The following is a 24897-nucleotide window of genomic DNA, read 5'->3' on the forward strand; positions in this document are numbered from 1 at the left end:
AGCTTTTAGATTTGGGTAAAGCTCGGTTGAGGCGGGACTGGTGGCCCCTCTGTGCTCTTCCAGAATGGACATATGGCCGGTCCGCCCCTGAATGTTAGTCTATGGGAATGTATGCAACAGCTGCAAAGATGGCGGATCTCCATGGTAACTGTGGATTTTCCCAAACTCTTTACTGTATTTTCCTCAGTTATTGAAAAACTCATTTATTTTTGTAACTCGTTGCCATAAACTGTTCAGGGAAAGGTACAAACATTTAAAAATGATAGAAATGTAAAAAAGAAAGAGGTTTGTGTGGTTTGTTTTGACAGCTGCCGGAAGTCCGTGTGTTTTGACTGCGTTAGCATCTCCCCCGTTAGCATCTCCACCGTTAGCATCTCCACCGTTAGCCTTCCGCTCCTCTGCCCGTGTGTAAACGTGAAAACCCCCCAGGTTCTTTCCTCCTCAGACAGAGCCTGATGGGCATCAGCTCCAGGATGATTCCCACTGAGGACTCCGCGCGGAAACGGGAGATCGAGGAGAAGCTGAAGCAGGTCCGAGCTAATGCTAAAGCTAACGCTAACGCTAACGCGGCTAACGTCACAACATTACAGGGAAAATAACCGCATTTCAGTGTTTCTAAAGTGTTTATTGTGATGTTCAGGAGCAGGAGACTCTGTCGTTCATCAGAGAAAACCTGGAGAAGAGTGACCAGCTCACCAAGGGCATGGTGAGGCACAAACACACACATCACATTTAGGCTCGGATTTTAAAGGGAAGGTGTAAAGATAGAATGAATATTAATTTCTTCTTAAAGTTAGAAACACCAACTCAAAGGCCGCAAATGTGTGTTTTTGTAATAAGCTCATGTTTATAGTTCATGTGTTACTGATGAGTGACACAGTGACCTGCAGCAGACTGAGGTTTCTGAATATTTCCTCTTCCATAAGACTGATCAGTGCAGAAACACATAACAGTTTCCTGTCTGTGTAACTTTGTGCTGGATGTCGTGAGTGCTTAATGGGAGACAGATGGACAGATGGAGGGAGACAGGTCGTCACTTTTACACAGATCTGGATGTTCTGAGGCCGTGCTTGAACTTGCAGGTTGTGGTGTTCGCTTTGCAGTGTCAGGTGCCGTAAACTTTACCACCACATGATCAGCTGAACACAGAGAGTTTCCCTCCTCGTCTCTCTCTCCGTCCTCTGGCTCTGATCCTTTCTGCTGTTGAAGAAAAAGTTGTGTTTTCCTCCCTGTCAGCATGAATGCGGGACAGCGCCGGAAAACAGACCACGTTCTAACGCCTTTAAAGGAACAGGCCAGCGTTTTTCCACACTGAGATATGTTCTTACCTGAGCTGTGACGAGTTCTTTAGGACCTGTCTGATCTTCAGTCACGTAAACACAGCGCAGACGGCGTTAGCATTTAGCCTCTCCCTCTCTCCTCTATAGCTCCAAAACAGGTCAAGATAGAAGCTACCAAGCTCTTCCACGTTTTCCCTATTTAAATATGGTTACGTGAAGTGTTCCACTACAAAGTATAATTACACACAATTAAAGAGGGGGTATTATGCTTTTTTCAGCCACATAGCACCAGTCTATATCACACTACAATGATGACGAGACCGTCTGTTGGTCTGTAAATGCAGTGAATTAGAATAACTGCCTTGTATAAAATTGCTCTTTCAAAATGGTGGTAGCGAATGACTTGAAATAGGCCCCTGTCTCTTTAAGAACCTCTGACCCTTTGCGACACGCCCCCTCCACACGCTGTCTGTGGCATCACAACAAACACTACGCTCGTTGTCTCAACTGTATTGAAACTACGATCGGTGCATTTTACTTTTTATTGTTGGAAAGGACCTACTGTTTATCACTTTGTGAACAATGGCCACACAGGATATTATTTGGAGACGAACCTTCCACACCGGACGCTTGGAAGGGGCTCTTGCCTGAAAAATAACTGCTGTTTGGAGGCTCTCTCTTTGCATCTGCCATGCCCTATGGATCTCTAACTATACCCCCATGGACGACACCAGGATCTGCAGGAGCCCATACGATTCAAAGACGGTCATTATCTGTGCAGGTGGACAGTGGTTTTTCGAGGTTACCCGTTAGCTTGTTATAATCGACTACAGCTCATTGTTGATGAAAAGTCTGCAATAAACCACAAATGTGTAAAGCCAGGCTCATTGTGTGATCATCGTAAAGGCTGCTTCGAGTAGTTGCTGCTTTATTGACGTTATTTGTGCATAATATGCTGCCTGTTTTCAATGAATGTTGTGAAGGTGAAGGTTGTTAGCTTGTCGCGGCTAATAGTGCCTTAGCTCCGGGAGAAAACCACTCGGCTACGACTCACTGTAGATGAAATGTGAGCAATAAACTACACAATCAACAAGCCAGGCTCCGTGTGTGATCACCATAAAGGCTGCTTCAAGCAGTTGCCTGTTTTAGTGACGTTTTCAATGCATAATATGCTGCTTGTATTCAGTGAATTTTCCCGTTAGCTTGTCGCGGCTAGCTTGTTAGCTCCGGGAGAAAACCACTTGGCTATGACCCATTGTAGATGAAATGTGAGCAATAAACTTCCAAATCAACAAGCCAGGCTCCGTGTGTGATCATTGTTAAACGGTTCTTTATGTGTGTGGTGGTTTTATTGACTTTATTTGTGCATATTTCTCGTTTTCACGTGATGACTCGAGGTTTAGCTTAGCATTAGCTTTCTCCGGAGGCTCTGTGCATCATCAATGCCCTATATTCCCAGCGCAGAACCAGACACTGAAATAAGTGTTCTTGTCACCGGTTTTAATCCTGGGTGTTTCGGTAACAGAAACACTGATGTGTGTCTTTGTAAAAGTCTGCTGTGGCTCCGGTTCACAACACATGAAGCTAATCCTCCATGATGACTCTGTTTACGTCTTAGGGCTAGACACTGAGGGGAGGGGGTTCTGCTGAGGGGCAGTGGTTGGTTACTCGGCTGGTGACGAAAGGTCGGAGGCGTATCCTGGAGGTCGGAGGCGTTTCCTGAAGGAATCAGGCGTTTTATCCCTAAAATGGCTGCCATCGGAGTTTTTACAGATTACTCGAAAATACGTGAATGTGCTAAGGCAACACTTCAGGCATGTTTTTAATGAGGGAATGACTTAATAACATGATGTAAAGCTTGAAAAAGTCGATTTTGCATAATAGGCCCCCTTTAAACAATGTGGATTTTCTAAGCGGATAAAAGGGGAACTATATTGTAAGGCGTAATAATACCAGGAGTAGTTTGGCATCTGCGCAGTAATCTTCACTTTACTGTGCGGATGCCACTACAAAAAAACTGACAAAAAACTGACAAAAAAATGACAAAAAAATGACAAAAAATGACAAAAAAATGACAAAAAAATGACAAAAAACTGACAAAAATGTGACAAAAAATGACAAAAATGTGACAAAAAATGTGACAAAAAATGACAAAAAATTTACAAAAAAAAAGAAAAACAAAATGAAAAACAAAATTTGACAAAACATGAAAAAAAATATGACAAAAAAATGAAAAAAATCCGCTTAGAAAATCCACATTGTTTAATTGTGTGTAATTATACTTTGTAGTGGAACACTTCACGTAACCATATTTAAATAGGGAAAACGTGGAAGAGCTTGGTAGCTTCTATCTTGACCTGTTTTGGAGCTATAGAGGAGAGAGGGAGAGGCTAAATGCTAACGCCGTCTGCGCTGTGTTTACGTGACTGAAGATCAGACAGGTCCTAAAGAACTCGTCACAGCTCAGGTAAGAACATATCTCAGTGTGGAGAAACGCTGGCCTGTAACTTTAATGTCATTCATCTTTGGGCCTGTTATAACACATGTTATAAATCATGTCAGGGCCAACAACAAGTTTAATGTTATTGTTTTTACACGTTTTCACCTAATAATAATAATAATAATGTGATAATGATGGTGATATCTTGTGCAGCTCTAAAAAAATCTATTTTATGAACGTCTTCTGATGAAAGAAAACCCGCTGAATATGGCCTGTAGATCCTCTCCCTGACCTCCTCTTCCTGACCTCTCCCTCCTGACCTCCTCTCCCTGACCTCCTCTCCCTGACCTCCTCTCCCTGACCTCCTCGTCCTGACCTCCTCGTGTCCTTCAGGTGTCCATCCTGTCGTCGTTCGAGAGTCGCCTGATGCAGCTGGAGAACTCCATCATCCCGGTCCACAAGCAGACGGAGAACCTGCAGCGGCTCCAGGAGAACGTGGACAAGACTCTGAGCTGCATGGACCACGTGATCGGATACTACCACGTGGCCAAGGACACGGACCGCATCATCCGAGAGGGGTGAGTGAGGAGGACACGTTCTAAAGGGTTCTACAGGACCGCATCATCTGAGAGGGGTGAGTGAGGACAGGTTCTAAAGGGTTCTACAGGAGAACATCATCTGAGAGGGGTGAGTGAGGGGGACAGGTTCTAAAGGGTTCTACAGGAGAACATCATCTGAGAGGGGTGAGTGAGGGGGACAGGTTCTAAAGGTTTCTAAAGCAGTGGTTCTCAACCTTTTGGCGCCGCAACCCCCGTTTTAACAGTGAAAGGGGTTCGTGACGCTCGGGTCACACCGTGAGAAATAGAAAGAGTAGCCGACATAATTCTTAACCTCTTAACTCCCGCCTGAACCGAGACGATCTTTTTCCTCACGTCAGCACATTTTTTTTCCATCATTTTTTTGTTGGGCATTTTAATCACATTTTTGTAACTTTTTGCAATTTTTTTGGTCATTTTTTATCATTTTTTGTCACATTTTTGTCACATTCTTTAGTCATTTTTTGTCATTTTTTTGTCACATTTTTGTCACATTTTTGATCATTTTTTGTCACAATTTTTGTCATTTTTTTGTCATTTTTTGTCACATTTTTTATCATTTTTTATCACATTTTTGTCACAATTATTGTCATTTTTTAGTCATTTTTTGTCACATTTTTTGTCACATTTTTTGTCACATTTTTTGTCATTTTTTGTCACATTTTTGTCATTTTTTGTCACATTTTTCGTCACTTTTTTTGTCATTTTTTGTCACATTTTTGTCATTTTTTGTCACATTTTTTGTCACATTTTTAGTCATTTTTGTCACATTTTTTGTCACATTTTTTGTCATTTTTTGTCACATTTTTTATCATTTTTTATCACATTTTTGTCACATTTTTTGTCATTTTTTAGTCATTTTTTGTCACTTTTTTGTCACATTTTTTGTCATTTTTTGTCACATTTTTGTCATTTTTTGTCATTTTTTGTGACATTTTTGTCATTTTTTGTCATTTTTTGTCACATTTTTGTCATTTTTTGTCATTTTTTTGTCATTTTTTGTCACATTTTTTGTCACATTTTTGTCATTTTTTGTCACATTTTTATCACATTTTTTGTCACATTTTTGTCATTTTTTGGTCATTTTTTGTCATTTTTTGTCACATTTTTATCACATTTTTATCACATTTTTATCACATTTTTGTCATTTTTTTGTCACATTTTTTGTCATTTTTTTGTCATTTTTTTGTCATTTTTTTTGTCATTTTTTGTCATTTTTTTTGTCATATTTTTGTCATTTTTTGTCATTTTTTTGTCATTTTTTTTGTCATTTTTTTGTCACATTTTTGTCATTTTTTTTGTCATTTTTTGTCATTTTTTGTCATTTTTTTGTCATTTTTTCGTCAAATTTTTGTCATTTTTTCGTCAATTTTTGTCACATTTTTTTGTCATTTTTTGTCATTTTTTAGTCATTTTCTTGTCATTTTTTTGTCATTTTTTAGTCATTTTTTGTCATTTTTTGTCACATTTTTTTGTCATTTTTTGTCATTTTTTAGTCATTTTCTTGTAATTTTTTTGTCATTTTTTAGTCATTTTTTGTCACATTTTTGTCATTTTTTTGTCATTTTTTTGTCATTTTTTTGTCATTTGTTTGTCATTTGTTTTGGTCATTTTTTGTGTTTAGACAAAGGTTTAGAAAAACAGCAAAGGTCCAGGCCGGACATTTAGAGCTAGATTTCTGTCTCTTCAACGATGTTTATTCAGTGACTGTTTCTGGGCCGTAGTTTTCCAGGTGTTCGTCCAACACGGCTGTGGTGATTCTCTGACTAACATGCTCTTCCTCCTCCTCCTCCTCCTCCTCAGTCCGACCGGGCGTCTGGACGAGTACCTGGCCTGTATCGCTAAGATCCAGAAGGCTGTGGAGTATTTCCAGGACAATAACCCCGACAGCCCCGAGCTCAACACGGTGGTACGACTTCACACTCTCACACAGAGCCACGAACATCTCAGTGTCTGTGGGACTTTCTCCATGACCATGAGGAAGCATCGGTCATCATCATCGATTCATATGCTTTTGTGTTTCTTTAGCTCTGCTTAGAGGAAGGAGGTCCTGATGTTTTGTTGTTTTAGCTCAATCCCAATACAGTATAAATCATTTGGAAGTTTAAAGGAACAGGCCACTGTTTTTCCATCTTTTTCCTCACGTCAGATTTTTTTTCATCACTTTTTTTGTTGGGCAGTCGTCTCATTTTTGTCACTTTTTCGTCAATTTTTTCTCAATTTTTCGTCAATTTTTTCTCATTTTTTCGTCCATTTTTTCTCATTTTTTCGTCCATTTTTTCTCAATTTTTTGTCACTTTTTCATCCATTTTTTCCTCAATTTTTTGTCACTTTTTCATCCATTTTTTCCTCAATTTTTTTCTCCATTTTTTCACAATTTTTTGTCACTTTTCGTCACTTTTTCGTCAATTTTTTCTCATTTTTTCGTCACTTTTTTGTCACTTTTTCGTCAATTTTTTCTCATTTTTTCGTCAATTTTTTCTCCATTTTTCGTCAATTTTTTCTCAATTTTTCGTCACTTTTTTGTCACTTTTTCGTCCATTTTTTCCTCATTTTTTTCTCATTTTTTCCTCAATTTTTTCCTCAATTTTTTCTCAATTTTTTCTCCATTTTTCGTCAATTTTTTCTAATTTTTTCGTCAAACTGAGATATGTTCTTACCTTAGCTGTGACGAGTTCTTTAGGACCTGTCTGACCTTCACCAGGAGTAATTTGGCATCCGCACAGTAAGGCACGGGGGAAGATCAGACAGGTCCTAAAGAACTCGTCACAGCTCAGGTAAGAACATATCTCAGTGTGGAAAAACGCTGGTCTGTTCCTTTTAAACATCTTTGTTGCACAGTGACTTTTCCGTCAGAGAAAGGATTTGCCTTCAGCAGTTTTGACACTGGAGATCTGTCTGTTGAGTCGATGTTGTTAGTTTATTTCCACCATTGCCTTTGTTGCGACATCAGAAGTAAATTTGCAGATTTTCCAAACATCCGTGTTGATCTGATCTTGTAGACGATGTACTGCCCCCTGTACTTTTATACTTTTATACTTTTATCCTTTGAGCTCCAGATCAGCTGCTCCTGCTCTGATCCTGGACCTGTTACTGTGTCATTCACACTTCCTCAGCTCACCCTGAATCCTGAAGTTACGAACTAGAACGTTGTCATTGTACAAAGATACAGTGGGGCACAAGCAGTGTTCATTTTAACAACATATTTTATTTTAGTTTTAGTCTTTTGACTAAAATGTAGTTTAATTTTAGTCGAGATTTAGTCAAAAAAAACTTTTCAATTTTAGCCTAGTTTTAGTCGACTAAATTTCAGACTAATTGAGTGGACTTTGCATTGATAATATTGATTCTAATCATGTTTAATGTTGTTCCTCTGCTTCATGTTTCTGCTCCACATGAACAAAGCTCAGAGCTGATCCTTTAAACATGATCTGAGGCTCTTTCAGACGCTCAATACAAGTTTGGATGATTTTAGTCTCTCCTTTTCATTTTTATTTAGTCTGATTTTAGTCGACTCAAATATCTGGACATTTTAGTCACAGTTTTAGTCTCATGAGAAACTTTTGGACTCAATTGGACTAGTTTTAGTCCAATTTCTTTTTATTCAAGACTAAATATTTTAGTCGACGACATTAACACTGGGCACAACAGTATTTGTCCAAAGTCCAACAGGAAGTCTGAGTCTAAGGGGAACTGACAGACAGTTTGGCTGTATCCGAATGTCCACACTATCCCCTAACCCCTCATTCGCTACATAGGCCCGCACTATAGAGTCACTGATTCTGTTGGCGATTCGGACACAAGCCACTACTGTCTCCGCGCTGCATGACGTCACGTGCGCTGCGGCTGCAGATATGTTTTTGTTTTTTTTTTAATCTGAATTTATTTATTGTTACAAACGTTTATTTTATGAAACAGAACGACTGTTTTGTCATTTTTACAGGCGTTACATCATCACAAAAAAGCCAAAAAAAAAAAAAAAGCACCCCAGCGTGAGCTCAGAGACGCCAAAGTAGGTCACAGGCCGGTGTCCGAAGTGCCAGCAGATTGAGTCACTACATCTGCTAAAAGTTCGCGAAACTCCTGGAATAATGTAATGTAATTCTTCGGTCAATTAACAGCGCAAGCTAAAGGTTAGCAGCTAGCGTTAGCATCTTTTCACCGTAACCGGTTATATTTTGGTCGTTTATTCCTGAGAAACACAAACACTCGACTGAAACAGCTGATTTACTTCAGTCGTGTTTAGTTCACAGACCTGTCTCTGTCAGGCTCTTCTCCCACTCTCCCAGTGCATTGTGGGAAATATTGACCCGTTTAGTGACCATCGATGCTCACGACTTTTCCAGATGCATTGTGGGAAAGTTCGAGTGCACTACTTTTTTCTCTCTGGACATTCGGACACGCCTACAAAATGGCGTGAGCACTATATAGTGACTATATAGGGAATAGTGTGGACATTCGGATACAGCCTTTGTGTTTCCTCTTCATCCCCTCCCTGTGCTTCTGCAGAAGTCTCTGTTTGAAAAGGGGAAGGAGCTCCTGGAGGTGGAGTTCCGCAGCCTGCTGACCCGCTACAGTAAACCCGTGCCCCCCATCCTCATCCTGGACGCGCTGGGGGCCGACGAGGAGCTGGAGGTGCAGGAGGAGGTGGTGCTGGAACATCTGCCTGAAGCCGCTCTGCAGGACGTCATCTGCATCTCCGGCTGGCTCACGGAGTACGGACGCAACCAGGGTGAGGACGGGAAAGGCTGGGCTCCAAATATGGGCATTTCCTTTGTGGGAGAAACATACACATGTGCATCACAGACAGAGAGGCTAGAGTTTAGGGCCGTTTTCTGTCATTTTGAATCAACTGTAAAAAATCATCTGTAAAATGCAAGGCCATGGGAACCCAGGGTGCTGAGGGCGCTGCAGCTCCCCCTGGTGGATAGTTTGTGAACTGCAGGCAATATTAACCCCTTAACTCCCACCTGAACCGAGCACATTTTCTCCAGCTTTACCCCCAGTCCAAAAGCTTCTGGAGAAAAGGTGTGAAAAAAGCGACAAAACTGAGACGAAAACAAGGAGGAAAATGTGACAAAAGTGAGAAAACATTGTCGAAAAAGTGACAAAAAATTTAGAAAAAATGACAAAAATTTGACAAAAATTTTAAAAAAAATGGACGAAAAAGTGGCAAAAAATTGAGAAAAAATTGAGAAAAAACGAGAAAAAATGAGAAAAAATGGACGAAAAAGTGACAAAAAAAGTGAAAAAAAGTGGCAAAAAATTGAGAAAAAATTGAGAAAAAACGAGAAAAAATGAGAAAAAATGGACGAAAAAGTGACAAAAAAAGTGAAAAAAATTGAGAAAAAATTGAGAAAAAATGAGAAAAATTTGACAATTTTTTTTTAAAAAAATGGACGAAAAAGTGAGAAAAAAAGTGAAAAAATTGGCGAAAAAATGAGAAAAATTTGACGAAAAATTGAGAAAAAATTGACAAAAAAACTAGAAAAAATTGACGAAAAAATGAGAAAAAAATGAGAAAAAATTGACAAAAAAAATAGAAAAAATTGACGAAAAAATGAGAAAAAATGAGAAAAAATTGTCGAAAAAGTGACAAAAATTTGCCGAAAAATTGAGAAAAAATTGACGAAAAAGTGACAAAAAAGTCACGAGAATTTGAGTCGACTGCCCGGTAAAAAAAGTGATGAACAAAAATGTGACGTGAGGAAAAAGATCAATTTAGTTTTGTAGGTCTTTCAAATGAGGCGTTACACTGGCCTACAGGGTTTGGGTAAAGCTGAACTGGAGAAAATGCTCTCGGTTCAGGCGGGAGTTAAGAGGTTAATAAATAGGATTTATGCACAGGAAAAGTATTTTGGGGGTAAATTCTGTCCCTCAGCGCCCCCTAACTAACATATCTTGACCTGTTTTCAGAATAAAAGCTCTAACTGTGACCTGTTTTCAGAATAAAAGCTCTAACTGTGACCTGTTTTCAGAATAAAAGCTCTAACTGTGACCTGTTTTCAGAATAAAAGCTCTAACTGTGCCTGTGACGCCTCTTGTGTTTCAGACTTCATGAACGTTTACTACCAGATCCGCTCCTCGCAGCTGGACCGCTCCATCAAAGGCCTGAAGGACCACTTCAGGAAGAACAGCGCCACCTCTGGAGCGCTGTACTCCCCTGCGGTCCAGACCAAACGCAAAGACACGCCCACCAAGAAGCTCCCGAAGAGACCGGGTAAGCTCCGCCCCCTGTCACGCCCGTGCTCTGCTGGGGGCGGGTCCTGATCTCAGGGAACACGGGAGAAGCTCCACTGAGTCCTGATCTTTAAACATGAGCTGGTTTGATAAACTCTATGGCTTCAGTTTGAGAACCTGCAGGTCTGAGGCTGAAGGTCTGAGGCTGGAGGTCTGAGGCTGCAGGTCTGAGGCTGCAGGTCTGAGGCTGGAGGTCTGAGGCTGAAGGTCTGAGGCTGAAGGTCTGAGGCTGAAGGTCTGAGGCTGAGGCTGAAGGTCTGTGGCTGAAGGTCTGAGGCTGAAGGTCTGAGGCTGGAGGTCTGAGGCTGAAGGTCTGAGGCTGAAGGTCTGAGGCTGAAGGTCTGAGGCTGAAGGTCTGAGGCTGCAGGTCTGAGGCTGAAGGTCTGAGGCTGAAGGTCTGAGGCTGAAGGTCTGAGGCTGAAGGTCCATCTTCATAACATGCTAAGGCTTTGTTCTCCTCTCGTGCAGCTCCTGCTCGGCTGTTCTTGCAGCTGGTTCTTGACTCCTCAGCTGAGCAGAGGGTGTTTGGCTTCTCACTTTTTCGTCATTTTTTCTTCATTTTTTTGTCATTTTTTTTTACTTTTTCGTCATATTTTTATCATATTTTTTTCACTTTTTCGTCATTTTTTCGTCATTTTTTTTTCCTTTTTTTTTTACTTTTTCGTCATTTTTTTCACTTTTTCGTCATTTTTTCGTCATATTTTTATCACTTTTTCGTCATTTTTTCGTCACTTTTTCGTCATTTTTTTTTACTTTTTCGTCATATTTTTATCATATTTTTTTCACTTTTTCGTCATTTATTCGTAATTTTTTCGTCATATTTTTATCATTTTTTTTTTTACTTTTTCGTCATTTTTTTTCACTTTTTCGTCATTTTTTCGTCATATTTCCGTCATTTTTTTCACTTTTTCGTCATTTTTTCGTCATATTTTTGACATATTTTTTTCACTTTTTCGTCATATTTTTATCATTTTTTTTTTTACTTTTTCGTCATTTTTTTTCACTTTTTCGTCATTTTTTCGTCATATTTCCGTCATTTTTTTTCACTTTTTCGTCATTTTTTCGTCATTTTTTCGTCATATTTTTGACATATTTTTTTCACTTTTTCGTCATTTTTTCGTCATTTTTTCGACATATTTTTTTCACTTTTTTGTTATTTTTCCTAATTTTTCCGTCACTTTTTCATCACTTTTCGTCATACTTTTATTACATTTTTTGTTACTTTTTCATATTTTTTTCCGTCATATTTTCGTCTTTTTTTTCATCATATTTTTATCACTTTTTCATATTTTTAATCATATTTTTGTCATTTCTTTCGTTGTTTTTCGATCCTTCGTCTTTTTTTTCCACTTTTTCGTCATATTTTTGTTACTTTTTCATATTTTTTTTCGTCATATATATATGTCATTTTTTTGTTTTATTCCGTGGCTTTTTCATCCTTGTTTCCGTCTTGTTTCTGTCTCCGTTTTGACACTTTCTTCCAGAAGCTTTCAGATCTTGCGAGAACATTCCACACATGTAGCATCCGGTATCTCAGAGCTTCGCTGCCACAGAAGAAAACCAGAGATACTTTCACCTCTGACCCCTCTGTGCCTTTACCCGAGCACCGGCAAAACCCACATCTGAAGCTTCTGGACGAGAGCCTCGAGGCCAGAGTCATTTGAAAGCTAAGATCTACAAAACTCCTCTAAACGCAGCTTTGTCACGAGCCTAAAACAAAACTTGTTGCATCTTATGAAGCACGAACAAGAAAAGTCTTTAAATGAGCCTTTTTTACCAAACCAGCTCCGTCTAAAACTCTCCTTTCACTGATTCAAATTCACAAACTAACATGTTTCCTCTTCTTCTCGTCCTGATGACAGTCTACATCCCAGGTAACTCCGCTGCTCAGTGTCGCCCCCTGCTGTAGGCTTCAGAGCTCGGCCTCCTCTGGTTTCACAAAATGACCTCAGACCTGTGAGTCATCAAACCTCAGGGCGAGTTCAGCGTCGTTTTGTGAAACCGGAGGCACGTTTTCAACACGAGCTTCACCAAAACAACCAGGAATGAGCTTCAGCTTCTTCCACAAAGCGTTTCCTTTTGTCTCAGTGAGAACATCCGTCTCCTCTCGCTCTGACAAAACGAGTCTGTAGCTGTTTGTAGAGATGTGTCTAACCTTTGTGTGATGCTTGTTAGGCCCCGCCCTCTTTAACCTCGCCCAGTCACTCCTCTGGAATGGAACAGCGCCGTCGATTAGGACCAGATGAACCTCTGTTTGTGCTGTTATTACATTACAGCTTCATCAGCAACAACGAGCCAGAAGTAAAGAGACATAACCAAGAGCATTATCTCCACTACAGCTTTACCCAAATACAAAAGACTCATTTAAACTGATCTTTGTCCTTGCTTTGTTGCCGTGTTGTCGTCACTTTTTTGACTTTTTCTATTTTTTTTCATATATTTTATGTTTAATTTTCGTCATTTTTTTTATCACTTTTTTGGTAACTTTTTTGTTATTTTTTATCAAATTTCGTAATTTTTATTATTTTTCCATCATATTTTTTTCACTTTTTTGCAATTTTTTCCGGCATTTTTAAATCACTTTTTCGTCATATTTTTGTTATTTTTCATAATTTTTTCGTCGCTTTTTCGTCACTTTTTCGTCGCTTTTTCGTCACTTTTTTTAAATTTTTTATTACTTTTTCGTGCTTTTTTGTCATATTTTTTCGTCATTTTTCAATCACTTTTTCGTCATATTTTTTGTTATTTTTCAAAAAAATTTCCTCATATTTTGATCACTTTTTCGTCACTTTTTTTGTCATACATTTATTAATTTTTTTGTAATTTTTTCGTCCGTTTTTCATCATGTTTTTATAATTTTTTGGTAACTTTTTTTATTTTTTTCACTTTTTCGTCATTTTTTCGTCATATTTTTGTTATTTTTAATAATTTTTTACCTCATTTTTTGTCACTTTTACGTCATATTTTTATCACTTTTTCATCATACTTTTATTAAATTTTTAGTAATTTTTTCATCCTTTTTTTTCACTTTTTCGTCCGTTTTTCATCATGTTTTTATAATTTTTTGGTAACTTTTTTGTAATGTTTTATTACTTTTTCATGCTTTTTTAAATCACTTTTTCTTCAGATTTATCATATTATTTTTGACATTTTTTTGGTAATTTTTGTTATTTTTCCATCATATTTTTTTCACTTTTTTGTCTTTTTTTTGTTATTTTTAATAATTTTTTACCTCATTTTTTGTCACTTTTACGTCATTTCTTCGTCTTTTTTTTCACTTTTTCGTCATATTTTTGTCATTTTTTTGTTGCATTTCGTGGCTTTTTCATCCTTGTTTTCGTCTCCGTTTTGACACTTTTTTTTCCACAAGCTTTTAGATTTGGGTAAAGCCAAACTGGAGCTAATGCACTCGTTTCAGTTGAGGTTAAGTGGTTTTCACAGCAGATGTAAGAGCAGAAAGATGCCCCTCGCAGATCGTTGTCGTTTGTAGAAACTCCTGAACGTGATACAGCGCCCCCTGCTGTCACAGTCCCACAGAAGCTTCAAACACAGGGTTTCAGAATGAGCGAGGATTTGACCGACTCTGTTCCATCCCTCTGACTGTCGAGGCTTTTTCTTCTCTCTCCTCTCTCTCCGCCTCTCCTCGGCTTTGGGTCACTTCCTGTCCTCTCTGCACGTCACTTCCTGTCCCGGCGGTGAAGGGACCATTCGAAAAGCGCAGAACCTTCTGAAACAGTACTCGCAGCACGGGCTGGACGGGAAAAAGGGCGGCTCTAACCTCACGCCGCTGGAAGGTAACTAGAATGACGTCACTCGTTTCCATTTGTCACGTCAGAATCCGTGAAATGATCATCACTGCCCCCTGCAGGTGCACAATGTAATGACACGTAAACAGAACAAAGCCCTGATCTTCACAAAAACATGATTCAGTCACAGATCTGGACATGATTCACTAAGGTTTCCATGATTACAGATTTACCACTAATACTTAGAGCCGGGCACCAGGACTTTACTCCGACACCTCAACGATACTTTCCCGGAAAATTGGGAATGATTTAGAGGAAAACTTCGAAATATTGAGCTGAAACAACCAAGTCTGTTCCTGGACCAACAGCACCAAAACTCCTCATGATAATTAAAGAGGGGGTGTTCTGCTTTAAAGAGGGGGTGTTCTGCTTTAAAGAGGGGGTGTTCTGCTTTTGTCAGTCCCACAGCACCAGTCTATATCACACTACAATGATGACAAACCTTCTGTTGGTCTGTAAATGCAGTAAATTAGAATAACTGCCTTGTATAAAATGTCTCTCTCAAAATGGCTGTAGTGAATGTCTTGAAATAGGCCTCTGTCTCTTTAAGAACCTCTGAGCCTTTAGACACGCCCCCTCCACACGCTGTCTGTGGCATCAGTGGGGAGGGGGTTCTGCTGAGGAGCAGTGGTTGGTTACTCGGCTGGTGACCAAAGCTCGGAGGCGTCTCCAGGAGGTGGGGGCGTTCCTAGGAGGACTCAGGCAAACCTATCCCTAAAATGGCCGCCATCAGAGTTTTTACAGATTACTCAAAATGGCCGCCATCAGAGTTTTTACAGATTACTCAAAATGGCCGCCATCAGAGTTTTTACAGATTACTCAAAATGGCCGCCATCAGAGTTTTTACAGATTACTCAGAAATACGTGAATGTGCCAAGGCGACACTTCAGCCATGTTTTTAATGAGGGAGTGACAGAATAACAGGATGGAAAGCTTGAGAAAGTCCATTTTGCAGAATACTCTCCCTTTACAACAAAAATCTGTACTTCCATTGTTCTGAGCCTGGTTTAACGGTGCCCGGCCCTAATAATAAACAGCTGAAATCCCTCTGAAAAAGTCTAATATCTCCAAGAATAAAACAATGATCTATTTAATAAATGATTCACATTTACCCAAGTCTTTAATGGAGGTCAGTGATTCCAGAATTCCAGGACAAAGGAGGAGGTTTCACGTTCCTTCAGTTCAGAAGCTCTGCAGATCCTGTTTCTGAGCGGGTTTCCGGCCGGGTTCCTCTCGCTTTAGTCCGTTTTCTGGTTTACTTTAGTTCTTCCCGGTGGATGGGGCTCTTTCGCTTGTAGAGCTGGGCTTTATCCACAAAACTGAATCTCTCTGTGTTTGTGAGACTTTCTCCATAACCATGAAGTGATGTTTATTCCACAAATGTCAGAAAAGTGTAAAAATGGGCTCCATATTTTCACTTTTTTAACTGAAAAAAAAATACTTTCCCTGTTTTTTCATCATTATTTCCCAGTTCATAAAAATGAATTTAAATGTAAAAATCTTTCCCCCCATTTTTTATTAGCCTCCTGAGACCTGAGAGTTTGTCTGGTGCAGTTTATAATTGTTGTTGCTCTTTGGGATCAGTAGGACCTAATAAGTATAAGAACTAAACTGTGATGTTGTACAGGAAGTATGTGAGAACAGTGGGTCTGTCAGAACCTTATGAAATATCATTTGCTGTTAAAGCAGCACTAAGTAACGTGTTTACCTTAATAAACCCTCCCCGTCGTCCCTGTGGGGGTGATACAAGTGTTTATGGGATGATTGGAGGGTCTTTCATCGCCCCCTGGTGTCTCTGGCCAAAAAAAACATGTTTGTAACTTGACTGCCCCCGGACCGGAGAAAGCAATACACACTAATGGAATCACGAAGAAGAAGCTAACAGGCTAACGGACAAAGCTAACTGCGGCTAACGTCACTTTAAACAGTATTTACAGCTTAGTTTGAGTGAAAAAAACTATATTTTCATTGTGTAATTGGATGCACAATAACCCTCTCCGCCTTCGCCTTTCCTGTCAGCGTAGGATTTACTCTCCAAGACAATTAATAAGTTAAAAAATCGTAACTTGCTACTACACCTGCAGTTGCGCTTATGGCCTCTAGGGGGAAGAGTTACTTAGTACTGCTTTAAGGCCCAGAAGGTCCTAATTAGTCAAAATTCAAAGTTTCATCTTAATATAACAAGTAGTTAAGGTTAAGAGGTTAATTCTCCAGGTTCAGAATGATCTGCCGCCCATATTCACTTAGATTTAGTAAAAGTTGTGTTTTTCAGGCGATGAGCCAAAACTGGTATCGGTTCAGTATCGGATATTTGTAGCCGATACCCAATATCGGATTGTTTCCGGTGTCTGTTCCGATATCGAATATCAGTATTGGATCGTGAAAAAAATACAAATATACAAAAAATAAAATAAACTCTACATCTGAGACGGATGGCTCATAGAGGCGGGGCTAAACAGGCGAGCTATCTAGCACGCGAGCTACATCGTTTATTTCTACCACAATATGATATATAATAAACCACTGAGTATTTTAGTATAAGATTTACAACTGTACAACATGACTCTGCAAATGTGTCACAATAACTATTTACACCTGTAAACCGTGTAAATAGTCCCAGGTTAAACCACATGGCAGAATAAATAACGTTATATCGTCCCAATGTCCTCAAACCAGTGCTTCACATTCACTGATGTCCTCGCGGCTACAATTACTAAAACATGTCACATTTTAATCCCACATGATGAAGAGACCGTGTTGGACATAAATAAATGTCTTTTATTCATATAACTTGGATAGATTTTTTTCCTGGATCATTTTTCTTTGGAGAACTGGTGTAGAAGGATCCATCGTCTTCTCACTGACATCGGTGTAATGTTATGATCTCACCACCAGATGGCGTGGGCAGTGTCCCCACATGTGGCCAACGGGTCAAACATGGACAGATGTGACACGAGGCAGAAATGTGATGTCCTGGTGTGAGCTCACAGGGTCTCAGGAGGTTTTAAATAAAATGTATTTTTTCCCACGTTTCTTGACATTGGAGAAAAGCTCTACTGGAAAGGATTATTATCTAGTAGACGGGATAAAGCCCAGCTCTTCTTTCTCCGGTTAGTTTAGTGTCTGGTGATGGGACGGGTTAGTTCAGTGTCTGGTGATGGGTCGGGTTAGTTCAGTGTCTGGTGATGGGTCGGGTTAGTTCAGTGTCTGGTGATGGGTCAAGTTAGTTTAGTGTCTGGTGATGGGTCGGGTTAGTTCAGTATCTGGTGATGGGTCGGGTTACTTGGTTAGTTTTGTTTGCTAAACGTTTAAATCGAACAGATCACGAGCTGAGACTCAAACTGCTGTCCGACGCCGGTGACAAGAGCAACTCCGGTAAGTCACGGGGAAAACACCGGGAATCATTCACAAATATAAATAACTAAAGCGCCTTTTCAGAGTCGTGAGGAAGAGTTCAGGGCTGACGGGTTAGTTTGGAGCGTTGTGGGTTAGTCACTGTTTGGTGTCAGGTTTCTGTTTCTCTCACTGGAAATATGGGTTAAGTTGAACAAACTGAGGATGCAGTTTGGAAAATATCTTCTTTGTGACGTAACTCGGAGGTGATGTTGATCAGACAAAATGTGAAGTACGATATTATTATTATGGACCCAAGGCCGTGGGAACCCAGGGTGCTGAGGGGGCTGCAGCACCCCCTGGTGGATAGTTTGGGAACAGCAAGCAATATTAACCTCTTACCTTCCACCTGAACAGAGCACTTTCTCTCCAGTTTGGTTTTACCCAAATGTAAAAGCTGATTGGAAAAAGTGTAAAAAAGAAAAAGAAAAAAGGAAGCGACAAAAATGTGAAAAAAAATTATAAAAAATTGACAAAAAATAAATAAAAAATGTGACAAAAAACAATAAAAATTTGACTAAAAAATAAATAAAAATGTGACTAAAAAATAAATAAAAATGTGACAAAAAATAAATTAAAAATGTGACAAAAAACAATAAAAATGTGACTAAAAAATAAATAAAAATGTGACAAAAAATAAATAAAAATGTGACAAAAAATGAATAAAAATGTGACAAAAAATGAATAAAAATGTGACAAAAAACGAATAAAAATGTGACAAAAAATAAATAAAAAAAATTGACAAAAAATAAATAAAAATGTGACAAAAAAAACAAAAAAATGTGACAAAAAATAAATAAAAATGTAACAAAAATATAAATAAAAAATGTGACAAAAAACAACAAAAATGTGTCAAACTGAGATGAAAAAGAATGTGAAAAAGTGAACAACGAGGCAGCAATGCGCATGTCTTGACTATGAGGCGTTACTCTGCTCTAATAGGCTGAAAGTGCCAGGTGAGAACTTGTTAGATTTGGGTAAAGCCGAACTGGAGAAACTGCGCTCGGTTAAGGCGGAGGGTAAGAGGTTAATAAATAGGAAATATGTGCAGAAAAAGCGTTTTGGGGGTAACATTTTGTCTCTCAGCGCCCCCTAACCTGATGCCACTGAATCTTATCATAACATGAGTCTCAGAAAACCCTTGTTCCAGTGCTTAATCTGATCCTCTGTTTGGGGGAACGCATTCCCCCAATTCAATTATTTTCAGGGTAAAGGATCTGGGAAATATTTAGGAGGATCCGGCAAAAAATGTATCTGATATAATGGTGTCTAATGAGAGTGTTCCCCCAATCCCTCACATCCAAAAGTGTTCCTGAAAATACTCCTTTACAAATTAATGAGGGGGTGTTCTGATTTAAAGAGGGGGTGTTCTGCTTTTGTCAGTCCCATAGCACCAGTCTATCTCACACTACAATGATGACAAACCTTCTGTTGGTCTGTAAATGCAGTAAATTAGAATAACTGCCTTGTATAAAATGTCTCTCTCAAAATGGCTGTAGTGAATGTCTTGAAATAGGCCTCTGTCTCTTTAAGAACCTCTGAGCCTTTAGACACGCCCCCTCCACACGCTGTCTGTGGCATCAGTGGGGAGGGGGTTCTGCTGAGGAGCAGTGGTTGGTTACTCGGCTGGTGACCAAAGCTCGGAGGCGTCTCCAGGAGGTGGGGGCGTTCCTAGGAGGACTCAGGCAAACCTATCCCTAAAATGGCCGCCATCAGAGTTTTTACAGATTACTCAGAAATACGTGAATGTGCCAAGGCAACACTTCAGCCATGTTTTTAATGAGGGAGTGACAGAATAACATGATGGAAAGCTTGAATAAAACCCCCCCTTTAACTACACTGCCTTGTTCTAAATGGTTCATGTTAACATTCAATAACATGAGGAAAAATGTCAATAAATGAACAGACGATAAATGTGGAGTTCAAAATGACAATGTTTATCTGTCATTTATTGAAGGATAAGTTAAAATAATTTTCTCTAATGTAATACTTTATTTGTTAGCCAAAATAAGTCAATGTGTTTCCTGTTCATCATGGGATGTTTTAAGATGAAGTTGTCGGCGTGTTGTGGGCGTGTTTTGGGCGTGTTGTTGCCGTGTTTGTGACGCGTGCCTGTGTGTGTGTGTGCGAAGGCAAAGACGACGTGCTGGACATAGAGATCGACTCGTACATCCACTGCATCAGCGCCTTCGTGAAGCTGGCCCAGAGCGAGTACTCCCTGCTCTGTGAGGTCATCCCAGAACATCACCAGAAGAAGACCTTCGACTCGCTCATCCAGGTGACTCCCTCATGCCCCACCCTTTATACAGCAAACCCCACCCTTTATACTGCAAACCCCACCCTTTATCCAGGTGACTCCCTCATACCCCACCCTTTATACTGGTGACTCCCTCTGCAAACCCCACCCTTTATACAGGTGACTCCATCTGCAAGCCTTAAATTTATGGTGTTTTCAAAATATGAGCTTTAAATTTGTGATATTTTCAAAATAAAATTCTTTAATTTATATTCTCAAAATAAAAGCCTTAAATTTGTGGCATTTACAAAATACAATTTGTGATGTTTTCAAAATATAATTCTTAAATTTGTGATATTTTCAAAATAAAATTCTTAAATTTGTGATTTCAAAATAAAATTCTTAAATTTATGATTTCAAAATATGATTCTTAAATTTGTGATATTTTCAAAATAAAATTCTTAAATTTGTGATTTCAAAATAAAATTCTTAAATTTGTGATTTCAAAATAAAATTCTTAAATTTGTGATATTTTCAAAATAAAATTCTTAAATTTGTGATATTTTCAAAATGAAATCCTTAAATTTGTGATGTTTTCAAAATGAAATCCTTAAATTTGTGATGTTTTCAAAATAAAATTCTTAAATTTGTGATGTTTTCAAAATGAAATTCTTTAATTTATATTTTCAAAATAAAAGCCTTAAATTTGTGATTTCAAAATAAAATTCTTAAATTTGTGATATTTTCAAAATAAAATTCTTAAATTTGTAGTGTTTTCAAAATATAATTCTTAAATTTGTGATATTTTCAAAATAAAATTCTTAAATTTGTGATATTTTCAAAATGAAATCCTTAAATTTGTGATGTTTTCAAAATGAAATCCTTAAATTTGTGATGTTTTCAAAATAAAATCCTTAAATTTGTGATATTTTCAAAATGAAATCCTTAAATTTGTGATGTTTTCAAAATGAAATCCTTAAATTTGTGATGTTTTCAAAATAAAATTCTTAAATTTGTGATGTTTTCAAAATGAAATTCTTTAATTTATATTTTCAAAATAAAAGCCTTAAATTTGTGATTTCAAAATAAAATTCTTAAATTTGTGATATTTTCAAAATAAAATTCTTAAATTTGTAGTGTTTTCAAAATATAATTCTTAAATTTGTGATATTTTCAAATAAAATTCTTAAATTTGTGATTTCAAAATAAAATTCTTAAATTTGTGATATTTTCAAAATAAAATTCTTAAATTTGTGATATTTTCAAAATGAAATCCTTAAATTTGTGATGTTTTCAAAATGAAATCCTTAAATTTGTGATGTTTTCAAAATAAAATCCTTAAATTTGTGATGTTTTCAAAATAAAATTCTTAAATTTGTGATGTTTTCAAAATAAAATTCTTAAATTTGTGATGTTTTCAAAATGAAATCCTTAAATTTGTGATGTTTTCAAAATAAAATTCTTAAATTTGTAGTGTTTTCAAAATAAAATTCTTAAATTTGTGATATTTTCAAAATGAAATTCTTATATTTGTGATATTTTCAAAATAAAATCCTTAAATCTGTAGTGTTTTCAAAATAAAATTCTTAAATTTGTGATATTTTCAAAATAAAATTCTTAAATTTGTGATATTTTCAAAATGAAATCCTTAAATTTGTGATATTTTCAAAATGAAATCCTTAAATTTGTGATGTTTTCAAAATAAAATTCTTAAATTTGTGATGTTTTCAAAATGAAATCCTTAAATTTGTATTGTTTTCAAAATAAAATTCTTAAATTTGTGATATTTTCAAAATGAAATTCTTATATTTGTGATATTTTCAAAATAAAATCCTTAAATTTGTAGTGTTTTCAAAATAAAATTCTTAAATTTGTGATATTTTCAAAATAAAATTCTTAAATTTGTGATATTTTCAAAATAAAATTCTTAAATTTGTGATATTTTCAAAATAAAATTCTTATATATGTGATGTTTTCAAAATAAAATTCTTATATTTGTGATATTTTCAAAATAAAATCCTTAAATTTGTGATATTTTCAAAATAAAATTCTTAAATTTGTGATATTTTCAAAATAAAATTCTTAAATTGGTGGCATTTTCAAAATAAAATTCTTATATTTGTGATGTTTTCAAAATAAAATCCTTAAATTTGTGATGTTTTCAAAATAAAATTCTTAAATTTGTGATGTTTTCAAAATAAAATTCTTACATATGTGATATTTTCAAAATAAAATCCTTAAATTTGTGATATTTTCAAAATAAAATCCTTAAATTGGTGGCATTTTCAAAATAAAATTCTTAAATTTGTGATGTTTTTAAAATAAACTTTAAATTTGTGATATTTTCAAAATAAAATCCTTAAATTTGTAGTGTTTTCAAAATAAAATTCTTAAATTTGTGATGTTTTTAAAATAAAATTCTTAAATTTGTAATGTTTTCAAAATAAAATTCTTAAATTTGCGGCATTTTCAAAATAAAGCCAGCATGTTGTGTGTTTCCCGCCTCGTCCTGCAGGAGGCGCTGGATAACCTGATGCTGGAGGGGGATAACATCGTGTCGGCGGCGCGTCGGGCCATTCTCCGCCACGACTACTCGGCCGTTCTCACCATCTTCCCCATCCTGCGCCACCTCAAGCTCAACAAGGCGGACTTCGACCACACGCTGCAGGTACTGCATGTACTACTACGAGTACTACGACAAGTACTGCGACGAGTACTGCGACGAGTCCTACTGCCATAGCTGCCACAGTAACCCCGTGTCTGTGTCCAGGGCACGGCCGCCAGCACCAAGAACAAACTGCCCGCCCTCATCAGCTCCATGGAAACCATCGGCGCCAAAGCCCTGGAGGAGTTCGCCGACAGCATCAAGGTCCAGCACACTCATTATTATTCACGTTATTTACTTTAGTCTTTTACTTTATTGTTTAGGTTATTATTTACATTATTATTTACGTTATAATGAGTTTTATTGTTTACTGTATTGTTTGTGTGTTGATGCCTCCTCTCACTCAGAGCTCAGGACTTTCACCCTGAAGTCGGAAGTTTCTGTTTCCCCCAAAAGCGAAGAGTGTTTTTCTTTGTGTTTTCTTTCCCTCGTGAACATTTATGAAAATCTAAAGGGATCGTTTTTGTTTTACGAGCGTTTCCCCTGAAAAAACACACCGGGTTACAACTAAAAACTAAATCAGACGTTTTTTATTGTAATTGTAATTGTATGTATTAGTGTTTATAAGTGATGTACTAAAACACACAGATGTGAAGTTCCAGATCTTTGGATTCAGCATCAGCTCAGACTTCGGCTCCAACAGTGTGTCCAGTGTTACAGATAAAGCCTGTAGATCCTGACCTTTGGCGCCGCCCTGTGGTTGTTCTGTGCATTACCGTCAGGGAGGATTTCAGCTTTGACTCGTGTGCTGTGGTTTTCAGAATGATCCAGACAAAGAATACAACATGCCCAAAGACGGAACCGTCCACGAACTCACCAGCAACGTAAGGAGTAATACTAATACTTGTACTAATATCTGAATAATGCTCCTCATGTGGTGACCCTGCTCTGTGCTGCAGGCCATCCTGTTCCTGCAGCAGCTCCTGGACTTCCATGAGACGGCCGGGGCCATGTTGGCGTCACAAGGTTCTGCCTCACACGGATCATCTGAGCTGCTCTTTAACTACCTTTAACTCCTGTGTCTTTCTGCTAATGATCTGACTCTGCTGCAGAGCTGCCAGGTCTGCCTCACAGGCCAAACCCAGGGAAACAGAGCTGCCTTACAGGCCAAACCCAGGGAAACAGAGCTGCCAGGTCTGCCTTACAGGCCAAACCCAGGGAAACAGAGCTGCCAGGTCTGCCTTACAGGCCAAACCCAGGGAAACAGGTCTGCCTTACAGGCCAAACCCAGGGAAACAGAGCTGCCTTACAGACCAAACCCAGGGAAACAGAGCTGCCTTACAGGCCAAACCCAGGGAAACAGAGCTGCCTTACAGACCAAACCCAGGGAAACAGAGCTGCCTTACAGGCCAAACCCAGGGAAACAGAGCTGCCTTACAGGCCAAACCCAGGGAAACAGGTCTGCCTTACAGGCCAAACTCAGGGAAACAGGTCTGCCTTACAGGCCAAACTCAGGGATACAGGTCTGCCTTACAGGCCAAACCCAGGGAAACAGAGCTGCCTTACAGACCAAACCCAGGGATACAGGTCTGCCTTACAGGCCAAACTCAGGGAAACAGAGCTGCCTTACAGGCCAAACCCAGGGAAACAGGGCTGCCAGCGCAGTGGCTTATGGGATGGCACATAGCTCCTAATCACCGGTTAGTTAGCACCAGAGGTCCCTATGCTAAAGTGGCTATGATAGTTAGCATCAGAGGTCCCTATGCTAAAGTGGCTATGATAGTTAGCATCAGAGGTCCCTATGCTAAAGTGGCTATGATAGTTAGCACCAGAGGTCCCTATGCTAAAGTGGCTATGATAGTTAGCATCAGAGGTCCCTATGCTAAAGTGGCTATGATAGTTAGCACCAGAGGTCCCTATGCTAAAGTGGCTATGATAGTTAGCATCAGAGGTCCCTATGCTAAAGTGGCTATGATAGTTAGCACCAGAGGTCCCTATGCTAAAGTGGCTATGATAGTTAGCACCAGAGGTCCCTATGCTAAAGTGGCTATGATAGTTAGCATCAGAGGTCCCTATGCTAAAGTGGCTATGATAGTTAGCACCAGAGGTCCCTATGCTAAAGTGGCTATGATAGTTAGCACCAGAGGTCCCTATGCTAAAGTGGCTATGATAGTTAGCATCAGAGGTCCCTATGCTAAAGTGGCTATGATAGTTAGCATCAGAGGTCCCTATGCTAAAGTGGCTATGATAGTTAGCATCAGAGGTCCCTATGCTAAAGTGGCTATGATAGTTAGCACCAGA

At 38.4% G+C, this 24897-nt stretch overlaps 1 protein-coding gene across 6 annotated transcripts in view; it reads left to right on the forward strand.

The window, feature by feature from the left end:
* The first annotated feature begins 398 nt into the window (after positions 1-398).
* exoc7 (exocyst complex component 7) overlaps positions 399-24897 on the forward strand; it is a 30477-nt gene continuing 5978 nt past the window's right edge. For 2 of the 6 annotated variants that reach the window (XM_079577421.1, XM_079577423.1), the window contains exons 1-13: positions 399-530; positions 641-706; positions 4114-4298; positions 6120-6225; positions 8826-9048; positions 10369-10536; positions 12419-12430; positions 14258-14350; positions 19888-20033; positions 22507-22659; positions 22762-22860; positions 23418-23480; positions 23556-23622. In XM_079577421.1, coding sequence (XP_079433547.1) covers positions 456-530; positions 641-706; positions 4114-4298; positions 6120-6225; positions 8826-9048; positions 10369-10536; positions 12419-12430; positions 14258-14350; positions 19888-20033; positions 22507-22659; positions 22762-22860; positions 23418-23480; positions 23556-23622 — 1456 coding nt within the window. In that variant the 5' untranslated portion in view covers positions 399-455. The remainder of the gene's footprint in view (positions 531-640; positions 707-4113; positions 4299-6119; positions 6226-8825; positions 9049-10368; positions 10537-12418; positions 12431-14257; positions 14351-19887; positions 20034-22506; positions 22660-22761; positions 22861-23417; positions 23481-23555; positions 23623-24897) is intronic. The other 4 variants (XM_079577422.1, XM_079577424.1, XM_079577425.1 and 1 more) reach the window with 2 other exon arrangements.

The sequence above is a fragment of the Gobius niger genome (assembly GCF_951799975.1).
Source record: "Gobius niger genome assembly, chromosome: 19".
Classification (NCBI taxonomy): domain Eukaryota; kingdom Metazoa; phylum Chordata; class Actinopteri; order Gobiiformes; family Gobiidae; genus Gobius; species Gobius niger.